Source organism: Saccoglossus kowalevskii, chromosome 9 (assembly GCF_978046115.1).
Source record: "Saccoglossus kowalevskii chromosome 9, keSacKowa6.1, whole genome shotgun sequence".
In the NCBI taxonomy this organism is placed as follows: Eukaryota; Metazoa; Hemichordata; class Enteropneusta; family Harrimaniidae; genus Saccoglossus; species Saccoglossus kowalevskii.
In genome coordinates, this window is record NC_140649.1 from 34939370 (window position 1) to 34954507 (window position 15138).

The following is a 15138-nucleotide window of genomic DNA, read 5'->3' on the forward strand; positions in this document are numbered from 1 at the left end:
GTTTAATCAACTGGCGCGATTTGTGTGTTTATTCAATGCGAGCGTTGTTCTACAAATCAATCACTCAGTTTAATCTCGTTAATCTCGACTTTTCACATTTCGCTGGTTCCCGGCGTCCTTTGCGAATGGAACCTGCCAACTTTTCACCTGAGGTGAACTTTCTATTGTCGCCCGTTTCACATGTAATGCAGACGAACCTGAATCATGTCTTTAAAATTTTCTGCAAATCTTGCAGATATTTTTTTGTTTAGAGAATTTCCAAGTTTAGGTGCTCGTTATTCAGCGGCTAAAGCAGCTGGTTTCCACGCCGTCGAATCCTACCCTTATGCAGTGTCTGTGGAGGAGCTCGTTGCCGTGAAACAAGAAGAAAAGCTGGAGCAAGTGTTGATAAACTCACCTATGGGTATGACATTGACTGTAAATAAATTCACATTAACTGTAAATCGATGACGACATGTGTTCCCCCTTTATGTAACCACAATGCTTTGATATTGTGGGGGCGTGTCGCCAACAAAATTATCAGCCCAGGTTGTTTTATATATACATGTATTTATATTTCTAAGGGTTATGTTTACAGAAAATCACAGAACTCGCTGATATATACAAACACCAACAATTTTGAAGTCTTTTCTGCCCTGTAAAACCTCATAAACTTATTTAAAATGCTGCTTTTTTTTTTTTTTTTTTTTAGATATTAGGCCAGACTTTTATTATCCCATGTTTCGCGAACCCGCCGAATGAACAGGAGCCGAAAATGAAATAAAAATTATTTCGGCGTAATTTCTCGCACCCGCCAACTTGTAAGCGTGAAAAATTGCTAAAAAAAATATTATTTTTATCTTCATTTTTTTTACCGCTCGTCGCATACCAAATCTAAAATTTTCGTGGGAGTATCATGATCAAAGCACCGAAGTCTCGCACAGATGAGAAACAAGGTCATACAGGGAATACAATTTTATTTCATTTCTTCTCTCTGATCAATGATCTCACTTTGAGAATCACACAAATGCAATGGGAAAAAAAGAATTAATTTTTTTTTCCACCCTCCTCAAAAAAAACTCGAGAAATAAGGAATAAAAAAAGTCTAGCCTTACTAACATTTGATGGTGACAGAATGAAAAGTAATATTCACATTGTAGGTCATCTGCTTTAGTCAAAACCAAAGTGGTTGGTGAATTAGTGAGTGTGTTTGCTAACTTGCTGCCCCAATAATTCTGAGACTTGCCGTATGCCATAGTAATTTTTATAATTACACTAAAGGTGAATTGAATTGAAATATTTATTTGTTTTCCCAATTTTCTTTTCTTTTGTAGTAGTAGTTATCACAACTAATCTTTATTGCTATTAACTGATAGAAACATTGTATTTCTAAGGATGCAATAAAGTTATTATTATTATTCTCTCAAATGGCTTTATGGAACAGAAGGGAAGTTTAGAAAAAGTTTAATTACAAAAACAAATAAGTGAGGTTATCCCCCTAGTCAAGAATACACAAGGCCATTAAAATAAACAGTCATAGTTCTGTGGTATAGTCACTTTGGTACGAGTGTGAAGACAGCGTTCGGTTCGATTCGTGTTTGATTCACGTACAATTGAAACGTCCACTGAGATACCTATAATTCACTCAAATGTTGATATATAGCAATTTCGGCTAATTTAACAATATTAATAAAGATCAATTTAGTATTTTCTGTGGAAATCAGGGTTATAAATACTTTCATAGTGCTCATGACAGTTCCTTGGCGTGTCTGCAAATCCGCAGAAGGTCAAAGGACAATGATTATGAATAAAAACATCAACGTCCTTGTTTTATTTGTTTTTTAATTGAGTGGTGATATTTAAATTTGTGACGATATGATTTTTTACACAACATTCATTTTCTTTAAACATATTTATGCATTTCTTGTCTGTTTCTAGGGCTATTTTATACTTGTTTGAGCCCATGTGACTTCCAATGTGAGCGAGACTGTAGGACTATTTATAACCAATTTTCTCCAAAAGAAATAAGTTGATCCCTATTTTTCCTACACAAAATATGCTATATATAAACTTTTGTGTAAATTATAGATATTTCAATTTGTACGTCAATCGAGTGCGAAACGTACGTCAATCGAACGCGAGTAAAAACGTGAATAAAACCAAACGCTGTCTTCACACTCGTCACTTTGGTGGTCATTATTAGTCCCCGTTCGGATGAAGTTCGAAAACGGAGACTTATAATTCGGTCCTTGGACCGATTCCGTTCATTCTTTGCATGTGCCTAGTACCTTATGTGGGACATATGCATATGCAGTGGTTAAGCGATTCGATTCAAAATGGCTGACTAGCAGTCATCTTGTTTTCTGAAAATGTTGTATTTTGGACATGCTTTGTCAGTTGTCATTCAAACTTGGTACATAGATTATACATGTTAGGATACATGTCCATGACGATTTATTTCACAATTGGATCAATAATGGTCGACTGGCAGGCATCTGTTTTTGTTTTTTTTATGTAGTATCTTGGACGTGCTCTGTAAGTTTTCATTCAAATTTGGCACATACATGTACTTTATACATGTTAGAATGCATGTCCATGACAATTTGTTTCAAAATCTGGTCAAAGATGGCCAATTGACAGCCATCTGACTTTTTGGCCTTATTACTATATTTCCACAATTTATGTACCATATTCATTCGTATTTGGCACATACATCATACATATCAGTTTGTTTCATAATCAGATCAAAGATTGCCGAATAACTGCTGTTTTTATTTTTGGCCATATTACTACTACATGGAACTAGTGTTTTGATGTAAATAAACAATCTGTTGTATACGCTACTTGGAACTCAAGTTTCAAGGACACGCTCGCGACAACCCCTCTGCTTTAATATGACGAGCACAAAGAACTTTCAACAATTTAACGGAGACTGTGTCATTTTCAATGACTTGTTATTCATGTCTTAACATTAATTTCAGGAAGTGAAAAAGGTTTGGCTGCAATTCCAGGCAAAGAAGCTGAATTCAAAGAATCCATTGACTTAGCTATTAAATATGCTAAGGGTCTACAATGCAAAAGGTGAGATACACACATTTATTTTTTAAATCGAATTGAGATATTACTAATATATACCAACGGTAGGTACAGTGGTATGCAAATTAGTTCTTTCGCAAACTTTTTATGATCATCTTGCAATTTGCATAACCCATTATTCTCATGTAATCTCGCTCTTCACATATCAAACAACTTCCATACTAGACTTGCATACAGTCTCTTCTTAATTTTTGATGAGTGTGTAAATGGCGAAAGCCAGGTTACCACAAAATAACTCTACATTCACCTTTTACACACTCCCATGATAATTTACTTTATTGAAATAACACCAAAAAATAATTCCATTTCCTTATCTTATGAATCCTTGGTAATACAACTGTATCCAGTAATTTAGGTGCCAAGCAAAATTATTATGTAAAGTATTTAGAAACAATCATGTACATATATTTTCAAAATGGCTAATAGTATCCATGGTTTCATATTGATGTATATATAGAGTACATATCATGGCAGGCACAATCCCATCACATGACCCATCGCAGAGAGACGACCTGCTCCGGGAAATGCAAGAAGTTTATGTAAGAAATATCAAATATGCTGCAGATAGACTCCAAAAAGTAAGTACATGTAGTGTAAAAAGTGAAATATTTTCACCTGGAAAGTTGTGGGTTTAATCTCCCAGCTGACTGCTCACTCAGCAGTATTAGATATTACTGGCAGAATGTGCACTCAATACAAATACAACTGTACCATACATTGTGCCAGATGCTCAACTGTATTGTAAAAGTATTTAACTTTCACAGTGATCAAATTTCACAGTTTTAATATTTTTGACATATTCACTACTGTAAAATACTTTTATTTTCGCTTGGATTTAATTTTCGCTGAAGGAATGGTTTAGTGAAAATGAAATCTAAAGAATATACCTTTTTCCTATATTTTACATTCAACTTGTCAAAAATCAGTGAAAATAAATTCCATGCAAAACACCCAACAAGTTGTTTAATCGAAAATTAAATCCAGCTAAAATAAAGTATTTTATAGTATTTTAATTTAGAGGATTTCAGTGAAAACTAAAATTAAAACTCAGAGAATAACTTAGATTTATAGTATCTGATGTTGACAATTAAAAAGATGCAGCCACTGTCCCTTTAACTATTATAATTCTCTATTGCAGGAGGGAATCCTTGTACTCATTGAGGCAATTAATACAAAAGTTAGCATTCCTGGATATTTCTTGGATAATCCATATAAAGGTATCAATCTGAACTTCAACTCATTGAACTGTAATTTTTTTTTTTACCAATTAGTTTTTTTGTTAATTTTGGACCAGCTTCACATACTTTCCCGTTGACCAACTCTGGTAGGTTGGTATTTAACAAAAAATATTTTGATGTCAATTTAGAAATGTTGATAACTAAGTACACATAATTATTTGATTCTTTGCAGCTATTGATATTATAAAAAAGATTAATCATGACAATTTGAAACTAATGCTGGTAAGTTTAAAAACAAATTGGGAAGGTGGGATGCATGACTTTATTCAGTGTGCAGTCAGGGTTAAAATTATGATAGAATCTAAGGTTATTTTCAAATTCTAACTAAATATCTGGCCAGATTGTCATTACAGTGAATGAAAATCCTCACTGTTTACCTTAACTCAGTCATATTTTGTCTAACTCCAAATATGGATATGTATTTCACTGCTATTTATAAATATTAACTGAAATTTCCTCAATTTAATTGTTGCATTAATATATATAAATTTAAAGTCTCCATAGATGGCCAATAAGAAGGGTATATAAACATCAGCTGGTGGTGTGTTAAAAATAGCGTGACTGAAATGTCAAAATGAACACAATATTCTCTCTAATACCATTGTTTTCTGTATTATCCAGGACTTATTCCATGCTCAGATAATGGTGGGAAATCTGACATATTTAATAAAAACATTTCTTCCATATATTGGTAAGGCTGTTTTAATGTCCCGTGAGTGTGTCAATAAAAAAAAACATGCAAGTCTTTATGATATCATGTGTATTTATAATTTAGGTTTTATCAAATGTTTAATCTGGATCACAAATTTTGAATTTTAAATCAAACATGAATAATTAATAATTCATTGTACTATCATAGCTAAAACATTGACTTAATTGGCACCAGAAAACCTGAAATTAGACACAGCTACCTGTTATCGCACATATTAGATGTACATCAGCCTTCATTTTGCACAATCTTAAGGTCACCTGGTACAAAAATAATCCATCTTACATCATTGTGTTTGGAAAATGTTTTATGTGAACTGATTGGTGCAAACTGTTTTTGCTTCAGGACATGTACAGGTAGCACAAGTTCCAAATCGTGGTGAACCGGACAGTCCTGGTGAAATAAACTATACGTATATATTTAAGTTATTGGAAGATGTGGGCTATGATGGCTATATTGGATGTGAATATACACCTACTACAGGTATGCTGGGTTGTCAGTTGATGTGGGCTATGATGGCTATATTGGATGTGAATATACACCTACTACAGGTATGCTGGGTTGTCAGTTGATGTGGGCTATGATGGCTATATTGGATGTGAACATACACCTACTACAGGTATGTTTGTTGGGTTGTCAGTTGATGTGTGCTGTAATGGCTATATTGGATGTGAATATACACCTACTACAGGTATGTTGGGTTGTCAGTTGATGTGGGCTATGATGGCTATATTGGATGTGAATATACACCTACTACAGGTATGTTTGTTGGGCTGTCAGTTGATGTGGGCTGTAATGGCTATATTGGATGTGAATATACACCTACTTACAGGTATGTTGTTGGGTTGTCAGTTGGTGTGGGCTATGATGGCTATATTGGATGTGAACATACACCTACTACAGGTATGTTTGTTGGGTTGTCAGTTGATGTGGGCTGTAATGGCTATATTGGATGTACATATACACCTACTACAAGTATGTTGGGTTGTCAGTTGATGTGGGCTATGATGGCTATATTGGATGTGAATATACACCTACTACAGGTATGTTTGTTGGGCTGTCAGTTGATGTGGGCTGTAATGGCTATATTGGATGTACATATACACCTACTACAGGTATGTTTGTTGGGTCGTCAGTTGATGTGGGCTATGATGGCTATATTGGATGTGAATATACACCTACTACAGGTATGTTGGGTTGTCAGTTGATGTGGGCTATGATGGCTATATTGGATGTGAACATACACCTACTACAGGTATGTTTGTTGGGTTGTCAGTTGATGTGGGCTATGATGGCTATATTGGATGTGAATATACACCTACTACAGGTATGTTGGGTTGTGAGTTGATGTGGGCTATGATGGCTATATTGGATGTGAATATACACCTACTACAGGTATGTTTGTTGGGTTGTCAGTTGATGTGGGTTATGATGGCTATATTGGATGTGAATATATACACCTACTACAGGTATGTTTGTTAGGCTGTAAGTTGATGTGGGCTATGATGGCTATATTGGATGTGAATATACACCTACTACAGGTATGTTTGTTGGGCTGTCAGTTGATGTAGGCTATGATGGCTATATTGGATGTGAATATACACCTACTAAAGGTATGTTTGTTGGGCTATCAGTTGATGTGGGCTGTAATGGCTATATTGGATATGAATATACACCTACTACAGGTATGTTTGTTGGGCTGTCAGTTGATGTGGGCTGTAATGGCTATATTGGATGTACATATACACCTACTACAGGTATGTTTGTTGGGTTGTCAGTTGATGTGGGCTATGATGGCTATATTGGATGTACATATACACCTACTACGGGTATGTAGTTGGGCTGTCAGGTGATGTGGGCTGTAATAGCTATATTGGATGTACATATACACCTACTACAGGTATGTTATTGGGCTGTCAGGTGATTTGGGCTGTAATGGCTATATTGGATATGAATATACACCTACTACAGGTATGTTTGTTGGGCTGTCAGTTGATGTGGGCTGTAATGGCTATATTGGATGTACATATACACCTACTACAGGTATGTTTGTTGGGCTGTCAGTTGATGTGGGCTATGATGGCTATATTGGATGTGAACATACACCTACTACAGGTATGTTTGTTGGGCTGTCAGTTGATGTGCGCTGTAATGGCTATATTGGATGTGAATATACACCTACTACAGGTATGTTGGGTTGTCAGTTGATGTGGGCTATGATGGCTATATTGGATGTGAACATACACCTACTACAGGTATGTTTGTTGGATTGTCAGTTGATGTGAGCTATGATGGCTATATTGGATGTACATATACACCTACTACAGGTATGTTGTTTAGTTGTCAGTTGATGTGAGCTATGATGGCTATATTGGATGTACATATACACCTACTACAGATATGTTGTTTAGTTGTCAGTTGATGTGAGCTATGATGGCTATATTGGATGTACATATACACCTACTACAGATATGTTGTTTAGTTATCAGTTGATGTGAGCTATGATGGCTATATTGGATGTACATATACACCTACTACAGATATGTTGTTTAGTTGTCAGTTGATGTGAGCTATGATGGCTATATTGGATGTACATATACACCTACTACAGATATGTTGTTTAGTTGTCAGTTGATGTGAGCTATGATGGCTATATTGGATGTACATATACACCTACTACAGGTATGTTGTTTAGTTGTCAGTTGATGTGAGCTATGATGGCTATATTGGATGTACATATACACCTACTACAGATATGTTGTTTAGTTGTCAGTTGATGTGAGCTATGATGGCTATATTGGATGTACATATACACCTACTACAGATATGTTGTTTAGTTGTCAGTTGATGTGAGCTATGATGGCTATATTGGATGTACATATACACCTACTACAGATATGTTGTTTAGTTGTCAGTTGATGTGAGCTATGATGGCTATATTGGATGTACATATACACCTACTACAGGTATGTTGTTTAGTTGTCAGTTGATGTGAGCTATGATGGCTATATTGGATGTACATATACACCTACTACAGATATGTTGTTTAGTTGTCAGTTGATGTGAGCTATGATGGCTATATTGGATGTACATATACACCTACTACAGATATGTTGTTTAGTTGTCAGTTGATGTGAGCTATGATGGCTATATTGGATGTACATATACACCTACTACAGATATGTTGTTTAGTTGTCAGTTGATGTGAGCTATGATGGCTATATTGGATGTACATATACACCTACTACAGATATGTTGTTTAGTTGTCAGTTGATGTGGGCTGTAATGGCTATATTGGATGTGAATATACACCTACTACACATATATTGTTGGGCTGTCAGTTGATGTGGGCTATGATGGCTATATTGGATGTACATATACACCTACTACAGGTATGTTGTTGGGTTGTCAGTTGATGTGGGCTGTAATGGCTATATTGGATGTGAATATACACCTACTGCAGGTATGTTGGGTTGTCAGTTGATGTGGGCTATGATGGCTATATTGGATGTGAACATACACCTACTACAGGTATGTTTGTTGGGCTGTCAGTTGATGTGGGCTGTAATGGCTATATTGGATGTGAATATACACCTACTTACAGGTATGTTGTTGGGTTGTCAGTTGGTGTGGGCTATGATGGCTATATTGAATGTGAATATACACCTACTACAGATATGTTTGTTGGGCTGTCAGTTGGTGTGGGCTATGATGGCATACCTGTGACCTGTGACAGTGCGAATTGCGATGCGTTCGCCCCTGTGAAGTCATATTTTGAACGCCTATAATATTTCTTACAGCCGCGCGAATTAAACATGTCTTGATGTGCCTCACTGGCGACGCAGCCGCTAAGCGTACGTAACAACTTTTATTGATATCGTATCCCTTCTGGGATCTAGATTAGAATACAATAAGAATATAAGGATGGCTATATTGGATGTGAACATACACCTACTACAGGTATGTTTGTTGGGTTGTCAGTTGATGTGGGCTGTAATGGCTATATTGGATCTGAATATACACCTACTACAGGTATGTTTGTTGGGTTGTCAGTTGGTGTGGGCTATGATGGTTATATTGAATGTGAATATACACCTACTACAGGTATGTTTGTTGGGCTGTCAGTTGGTGTGGGCTATGATGGCTATATTGGATGTGAACATACACCTACTACAGGTATGTTCATTGGGCTGTCAGTTGATGTGGGCTATGATGGCTATATTGAATGTGAATATACACCTACTACAGGTATGTTTGTTGGGCTGTCAGTTGATGTGGGCTGTAATGGCTATATTGGATGTGAATATACACCTACTACAGGTATGTTGGGTTGTCAGTTGATGTGGGCTATGATGGCTATATTGGATGTGAACATACACCTACTACAGGTATGTTTGTTGGGCTGTCAGTTGATGTAGGCTGTAATGGCTATATTGGATGTACATATACACCTACTACAGGTATGTTGGGTTGTCAGTTGATGTGGGCTATGATGGCTATATTGGATGTGAACATACACCTACTACAGGTATGTTTGTTGGACTGTCAGTTGATGTGGGCTGTAATGGCTATATTGGATGTGAATATACACCTACTACAGGTATGTTGGGTTGTCAGTTGATGTGGGCTATGATGGCTATATTGGATGTGAACATACACCTACTACAGATATGTTTGTTGGGCTGTCAGTTGATGTGGGCTGTAATGGCTATATTGGATGTGAATATACACCTACTACAGGTATGTTGGGTTGTCAGTTGATGTGGGCTATGATGGCTATATTGGATGTACATATACACCTACTTCAGGTATGTTGTTGGATTGTCAGTTGATGTAGGTTATGATGGCTATATTGGATGTGAACATACACCTACTACAGGTATGTTGTTTAGTCGTCAGTTGATGTGGGCTATGTTGGCTATATTGGATATGAATATACACCTACTACACATATATTGTTGGGCTGTCAGTTGATGTGGGCTATGATGGCTATATTGGATGTACATATACTCCTACTACAGATATGTTGTTTAGTTGTCAGTTAATGTGGGCTGTAATGGCTATATTCGATGTGAATATAATATACCTATTACACATATATTGTTGGATTGTCAGTTGATGTGAGCTATGATGGCTATATTGGATGTACATGTACACATATATTGTTGGGCTGTCAGTTGATGTCAGTTGATGTGGGCTATGATGGCTATATTGGATGTGAATATACACCTACTACAGGTATGTTTGTTGGGTTGTCAGTTGGTGTGGGCTATGATGGCTATATTGAATGTGAACATACACCTACTACAGGTATGTTTGTTGGGCTGTCAGTTGATGTGGGCTGTAATAGCTATATTGGATGTGAATATACACCTACTACAGGTATGTTTGTTGGGCTGTAAGTTGATGTGGGCTATGATGGCTATATTGGATGTGAATATACACCTACTACAGGTATGTTTGTTGGGCTGTCAGTTGATGTGGGCTATGATGGCTATATTGAATGTGAATATACACCTACTACAGGTATGTTTGTTGGGCTGTAAGTTGATGTGGGCTATGATGGCTATATTGGATGTGAATATACACCTACTAAAGGTATGTTTGTTGGGTTGTCAGTTGATGTGGACTATGATGGCTATATTGCATGAGAATATACACTTACTACAGGTATGTTGGGTTGTCAGTTGATGTGTGCTATGATGGCTATATTGGATGTGAATATACACCTACTACAGGTATGTTGGGTTGTCAGTTGATGTGTGCTATGATGGCTATATTGGATGTACATATACACCTACTTCAGGTATGTTGTTGGATTGTCAGTTGATGTAGGTTATGATGGCTATATTGGATGTGAACATACACCTACTACAGGTATGTTGTTTAGTCGTCAGTTGATGTGGGCTATGTTGGCTATATTGGATATGAATATACACCTACTACACATATATTGTTGGGCTGTCAGTTGATGTGGGCTATGATGGCTATATTGGATGTACATATACTCCTACTACAGATATGTTGTTTAGTTGTCAGTTAATGTGGGCTGTAATGGCTATATTCGATGTGAATATAATATACCTACTACACATATATTGTTGGATTGTCAGTTGATGTGAGCTATGATGGCTATATTGGATGTACATGTACACATATATTGTTGGGCTGTCAGTTGATGTCAGTTGATGTGGGCTATGATGGCTATATTGGATGTGAATATACACCTACTACAGGTATGTTTGTTGGGTTGTCAGTTGGTGTGGGCTATGATGGCTATATTGAATGTGAACATACACCTACTACAGGTATGTTTGTTGGGCTGTCAGTTGATGTGGGCTATGATGGCTATATTGAATGTGAATATACACCTACTACAGATATGTTTGTTGGGCTGTCAGTTGGTGTGGGCTATGATGGCTATATTGGATGTGAACATACACCTACTACAGGTATGTTTGTTGGGTTGTCAGTTGATGTGGGCTATGATGGCTATATTGGATGTAAATATACACCTACTACAGGTATGTTGTTGGGCTGTCAGTTGGTGTGGGCTATGATGGCTATATTGGATGTACATATACACCTACTACAGGTATGTTGGGTTGTCAGTTGATGTGGGCTATGATGGCTATATTGAATGTGAATATACACCTACTACAGGTATGTTGGGTTGGGCTGTCAGTTGATGTGGGCTATGATGGCTATATTGGATGTGAACATACACCTACTACAGGTATGTTTGTTGGGCTGTCAGTTGGTGTGGGCTATGATGGCTATATTGGATGTACATATACACCTACTACAGGTATGTTTGTTGGGCTGTCAGTTGATGTGGGCTATGATGGCTATATTGGATGTGAATATACACCTACTACAGGTATGTTTGTTGGGCTGTCAGTTGATGTGGGCTATGATGGCTATATTGGATGTACATATACACCTACTACAGGTATGTTTGTTGGGCTGTCAGTTGATGTGGGCTATGATGGCTATATTGGATGTACATATACACCTACTACAGGTATGTTTGTTGGGTTGTCAGTTGGTGTGGGCTATGATGGCTATATTGAATGTACATATACACCTACTACAGGTATGTTTGTTGGGCTGTCAGTTGGTGTGGGCTATGATGGCTATATTGGATGTGAACATACACCTACTACAGGTATGTTCGTTGGGCTGTCAGTTGATGTGGGCTATGATGGCTATATTGAATGTGAATATACACCTACTACAGGTATGTTTGTTGGGCTGTCAGTTGGTGTGGGCTGTAATGGCTATATTGGATGTGAATATACACCTACTACAGGTATGTTTGTTGGGCTGTCAGTTGATGTGGGCTATGATGGCTATATTGGATGTGAACATACACCTACTACAGGTATGTTTGTTGGGCTGTCAGTTGGTGTGGGCTATGATGGCTATATTGGATGTGAATATACACCTACTACAGGTATGTTGGGTTGTCAGTTGATGTGGGCTATGATGGCTATATTGGATGTGAATATACACCTACTACAGGTATGTTTGTTGGGCTGTCAGTTGATGTGGGCTATGATGGCTATATTGGATGTGAACATACACCTACTACAGGTATGTTTGTTGGGCTGTCAGTTGGTGTGGGCTATGATGGCTATATTGGATGTACATATACACCTACTACAGGTATGTTTGTTGGGCTGTCAGTTGGTGTGGGCTATGATGGCTATATTGGATGTGAACATACACCTACTACAGGTATGTTCGTTGGGCTGTCAGTTGATGTGGGCTATGATGGCTATATTGAATGTGAATATACACCTACTACAGGTATGTTTGTTGGGCTGTCAGTTGGTGTGGGCTATGATGGCTATATTGGATGTGAACATACACCTACTACAGGTATGTTCGTTGGGCTGTCAGTTGATGTGGGCTATGATGGCTATATTGGATGTGAACATACACCTACTACAGGTATGTTCGTTGGGCTGTCAGTTGATGTGGGCTATGATGGCTATATTGGATGTGAACATACACCTACTACAGGTATGTTCGTTGGGCTGTCAGTTGATGTGGGCTATGATGGCTATATTGGATGTGAACATACACCTACTACAGGTATGTTCGTTGTGCTGTCAGTTGATGTGGGCTATGATGGCTATATTGGATGTGAACATACACCTACTACAGGTATGTTCGTTGGGCTGTCAGTTGATGTGGGCTATGATGGCTATATTGGATGTGAACATACACCTACTACAGGTATGTTCGTTGGGCTGTCAGTTGATGTGCGCTATGATGGCTATATTGGATGTGAACATACACCTACTACAGGTATGTTCGTTGGGCTGTCAGTTGATGTGGGCTATGATGGCTATATTGAATGTGAATATACACCTACTACAGGTATGTTTGTTGGGCTGTCAGTTGGTGTGGGCTATGATGGCTATATTGGATGTGAACATACACCTACTACAGGTATGTTCGTTGGGCTGTCAGTTGATGTGGGCTATGATGGCTATATTGGATGTGAACATACACCTACTGCAGTATAGTAGTAAAACACTGGTTTGTCTGTCTGACAGTGAATACACTAACTACAGTATAGTAGTAAAACACTGGTTTGTCTGTCTGACAGTGAATACACTAACTACAGTATAGTAGTAAAACACTGGTTTGTCAGTCTGACAGTGAATACACTAACTACAGTATAGTAGTAAAACACTGGTTTGTCTGTCTGACGGTGAATACACTAACTACAGTATAGTAGTAAAACACTGGTTTGTCTGTCTGACAGTGAATACACTAACTACAGTATAGTAGTAAAACACTGGTTTGTCTGTCTGACAGTGAATACACTAACTGCAGTTTTTTCCTGTTGTAATGAATTATACTTATGCATCTACACAAAGGGGTTTCCTCAGAAGCCAACTACATAATTCTTACCCTTAATCACTCAGTGATTATATACTGTATAAAAGAATACTATTTAACTGGTTACATGTACTTTTTGCTTAAGCCTTCTGATTAAAAACCCTGGCACAGATCCTCCAATGAACCTCCTTTTTAATTAATTGCAAAATGTATTTATTTCCTTTTTACAGAAAAGACTGGAGACAGTCTAACCTGGCTTAAAAGTTTTACAACATGAATGCCACACAATGTCATAGTGACCTCTGAATTATTGATTTATGTGGTGCTGGTAACTACATGATTACAGGAAGTCAAATTTAATAGTTTCTTCAGACAGTACTGCATTTAAATCTGCTTGTAAATTCTAGTAAGAGTTGTAAGCAAACTACCGGTATTAGTTTCAAGATGTTTTCCAAATTGAGGCAGAAAGATTTTTCAAATATGGATTTACTACATTATTAATGAATACTAATCTTTTCATAACAAATTCACAAAATAGTCCCATTTATAGTCTGCAACTGAAAATTTACTCAAAATTTATCTGTCGGCTCCAAAATTAGAGTTCATTTCCAGAAATATTGAAGAATACAAGAAAAAACTTGCAGACAAATTTTGGTGAGAAAGTCTGGTGGTAAAAAGGTTAAGTAACATTATTCTTGATTATAAAAAAGAAAGATTTTCAATGAATATTTTCAACAATGTCGTTTGTCCATGTATGTCAACTATTGAGAATAGGCTGCTAATTATAAATATGTAATGTTTAATAATGAGTGGTAATAATTTCACTTTCTGTATGATATTTGATTAATTAAACAGTAATTAAAATGTGTTTTTAATTTTACCCTGATTATGGAGGTTAACCCTTCTGAGTGTGACAAATATTTTTATAAAACTTGAATAATGTGTCAGGTACAGGTCTTTAGAGAGCAGAGGGTGTACACAACAGTTCAATAGTTTCACCTATTCTGGGACACATTGTTTTCTTTTGATAACTCATGTGCACATGCTTCAAGCCTTGTAAAACTGAACTAGATTAAAGCTATTTTTTCACATTTTTTTTTTTTTTTTGTGTATTATTGTCAAGAAATTTCAACTTTTAGATATCATGAAATAAATAAATTTATTATACATCTGTCACCGTAACGCCATAAGTTACAGCGTGTCGTAATTTTGCTGTATTTTATAGGGTATTTTCATCCTATAATATTAGAAAATGTGAAT

At 36.9% G+C, this 15138-nt stretch overlaps 1 protein-coding gene across 1 annotated transcript; it reads left to right on the forward strand.

The window, feature by feature from the left end:
• The first annotated feature begins 113 nt into the window (after window positions 1–113).
• On the forward strand, window positions 114–14972 carry LOC102807494 (putative hydroxypyruvate isomerase). Its single transcript, XM_085503453.1, has 8 exons — window positions 114–403; window positions 2961–3060; window positions 3533–3653; window positions 4214–4292; window positions 4486–4535; window positions 4935–5004; window positions 5368–5505; window positions 14109–14972. The coding sequence occupies exons 1-8, from the start codon at window positions 205–207 to the stop codon at window positions 14153–14155; spliced, it is 804 nt and encodes a 267-aa protein (XP_085359579.1). The 5' UTR covers window positions 114–204; the 3' UTR covers window positions 14156–14972.
• Window positions 14973–15138: the final 166 nt, after the last annotated feature.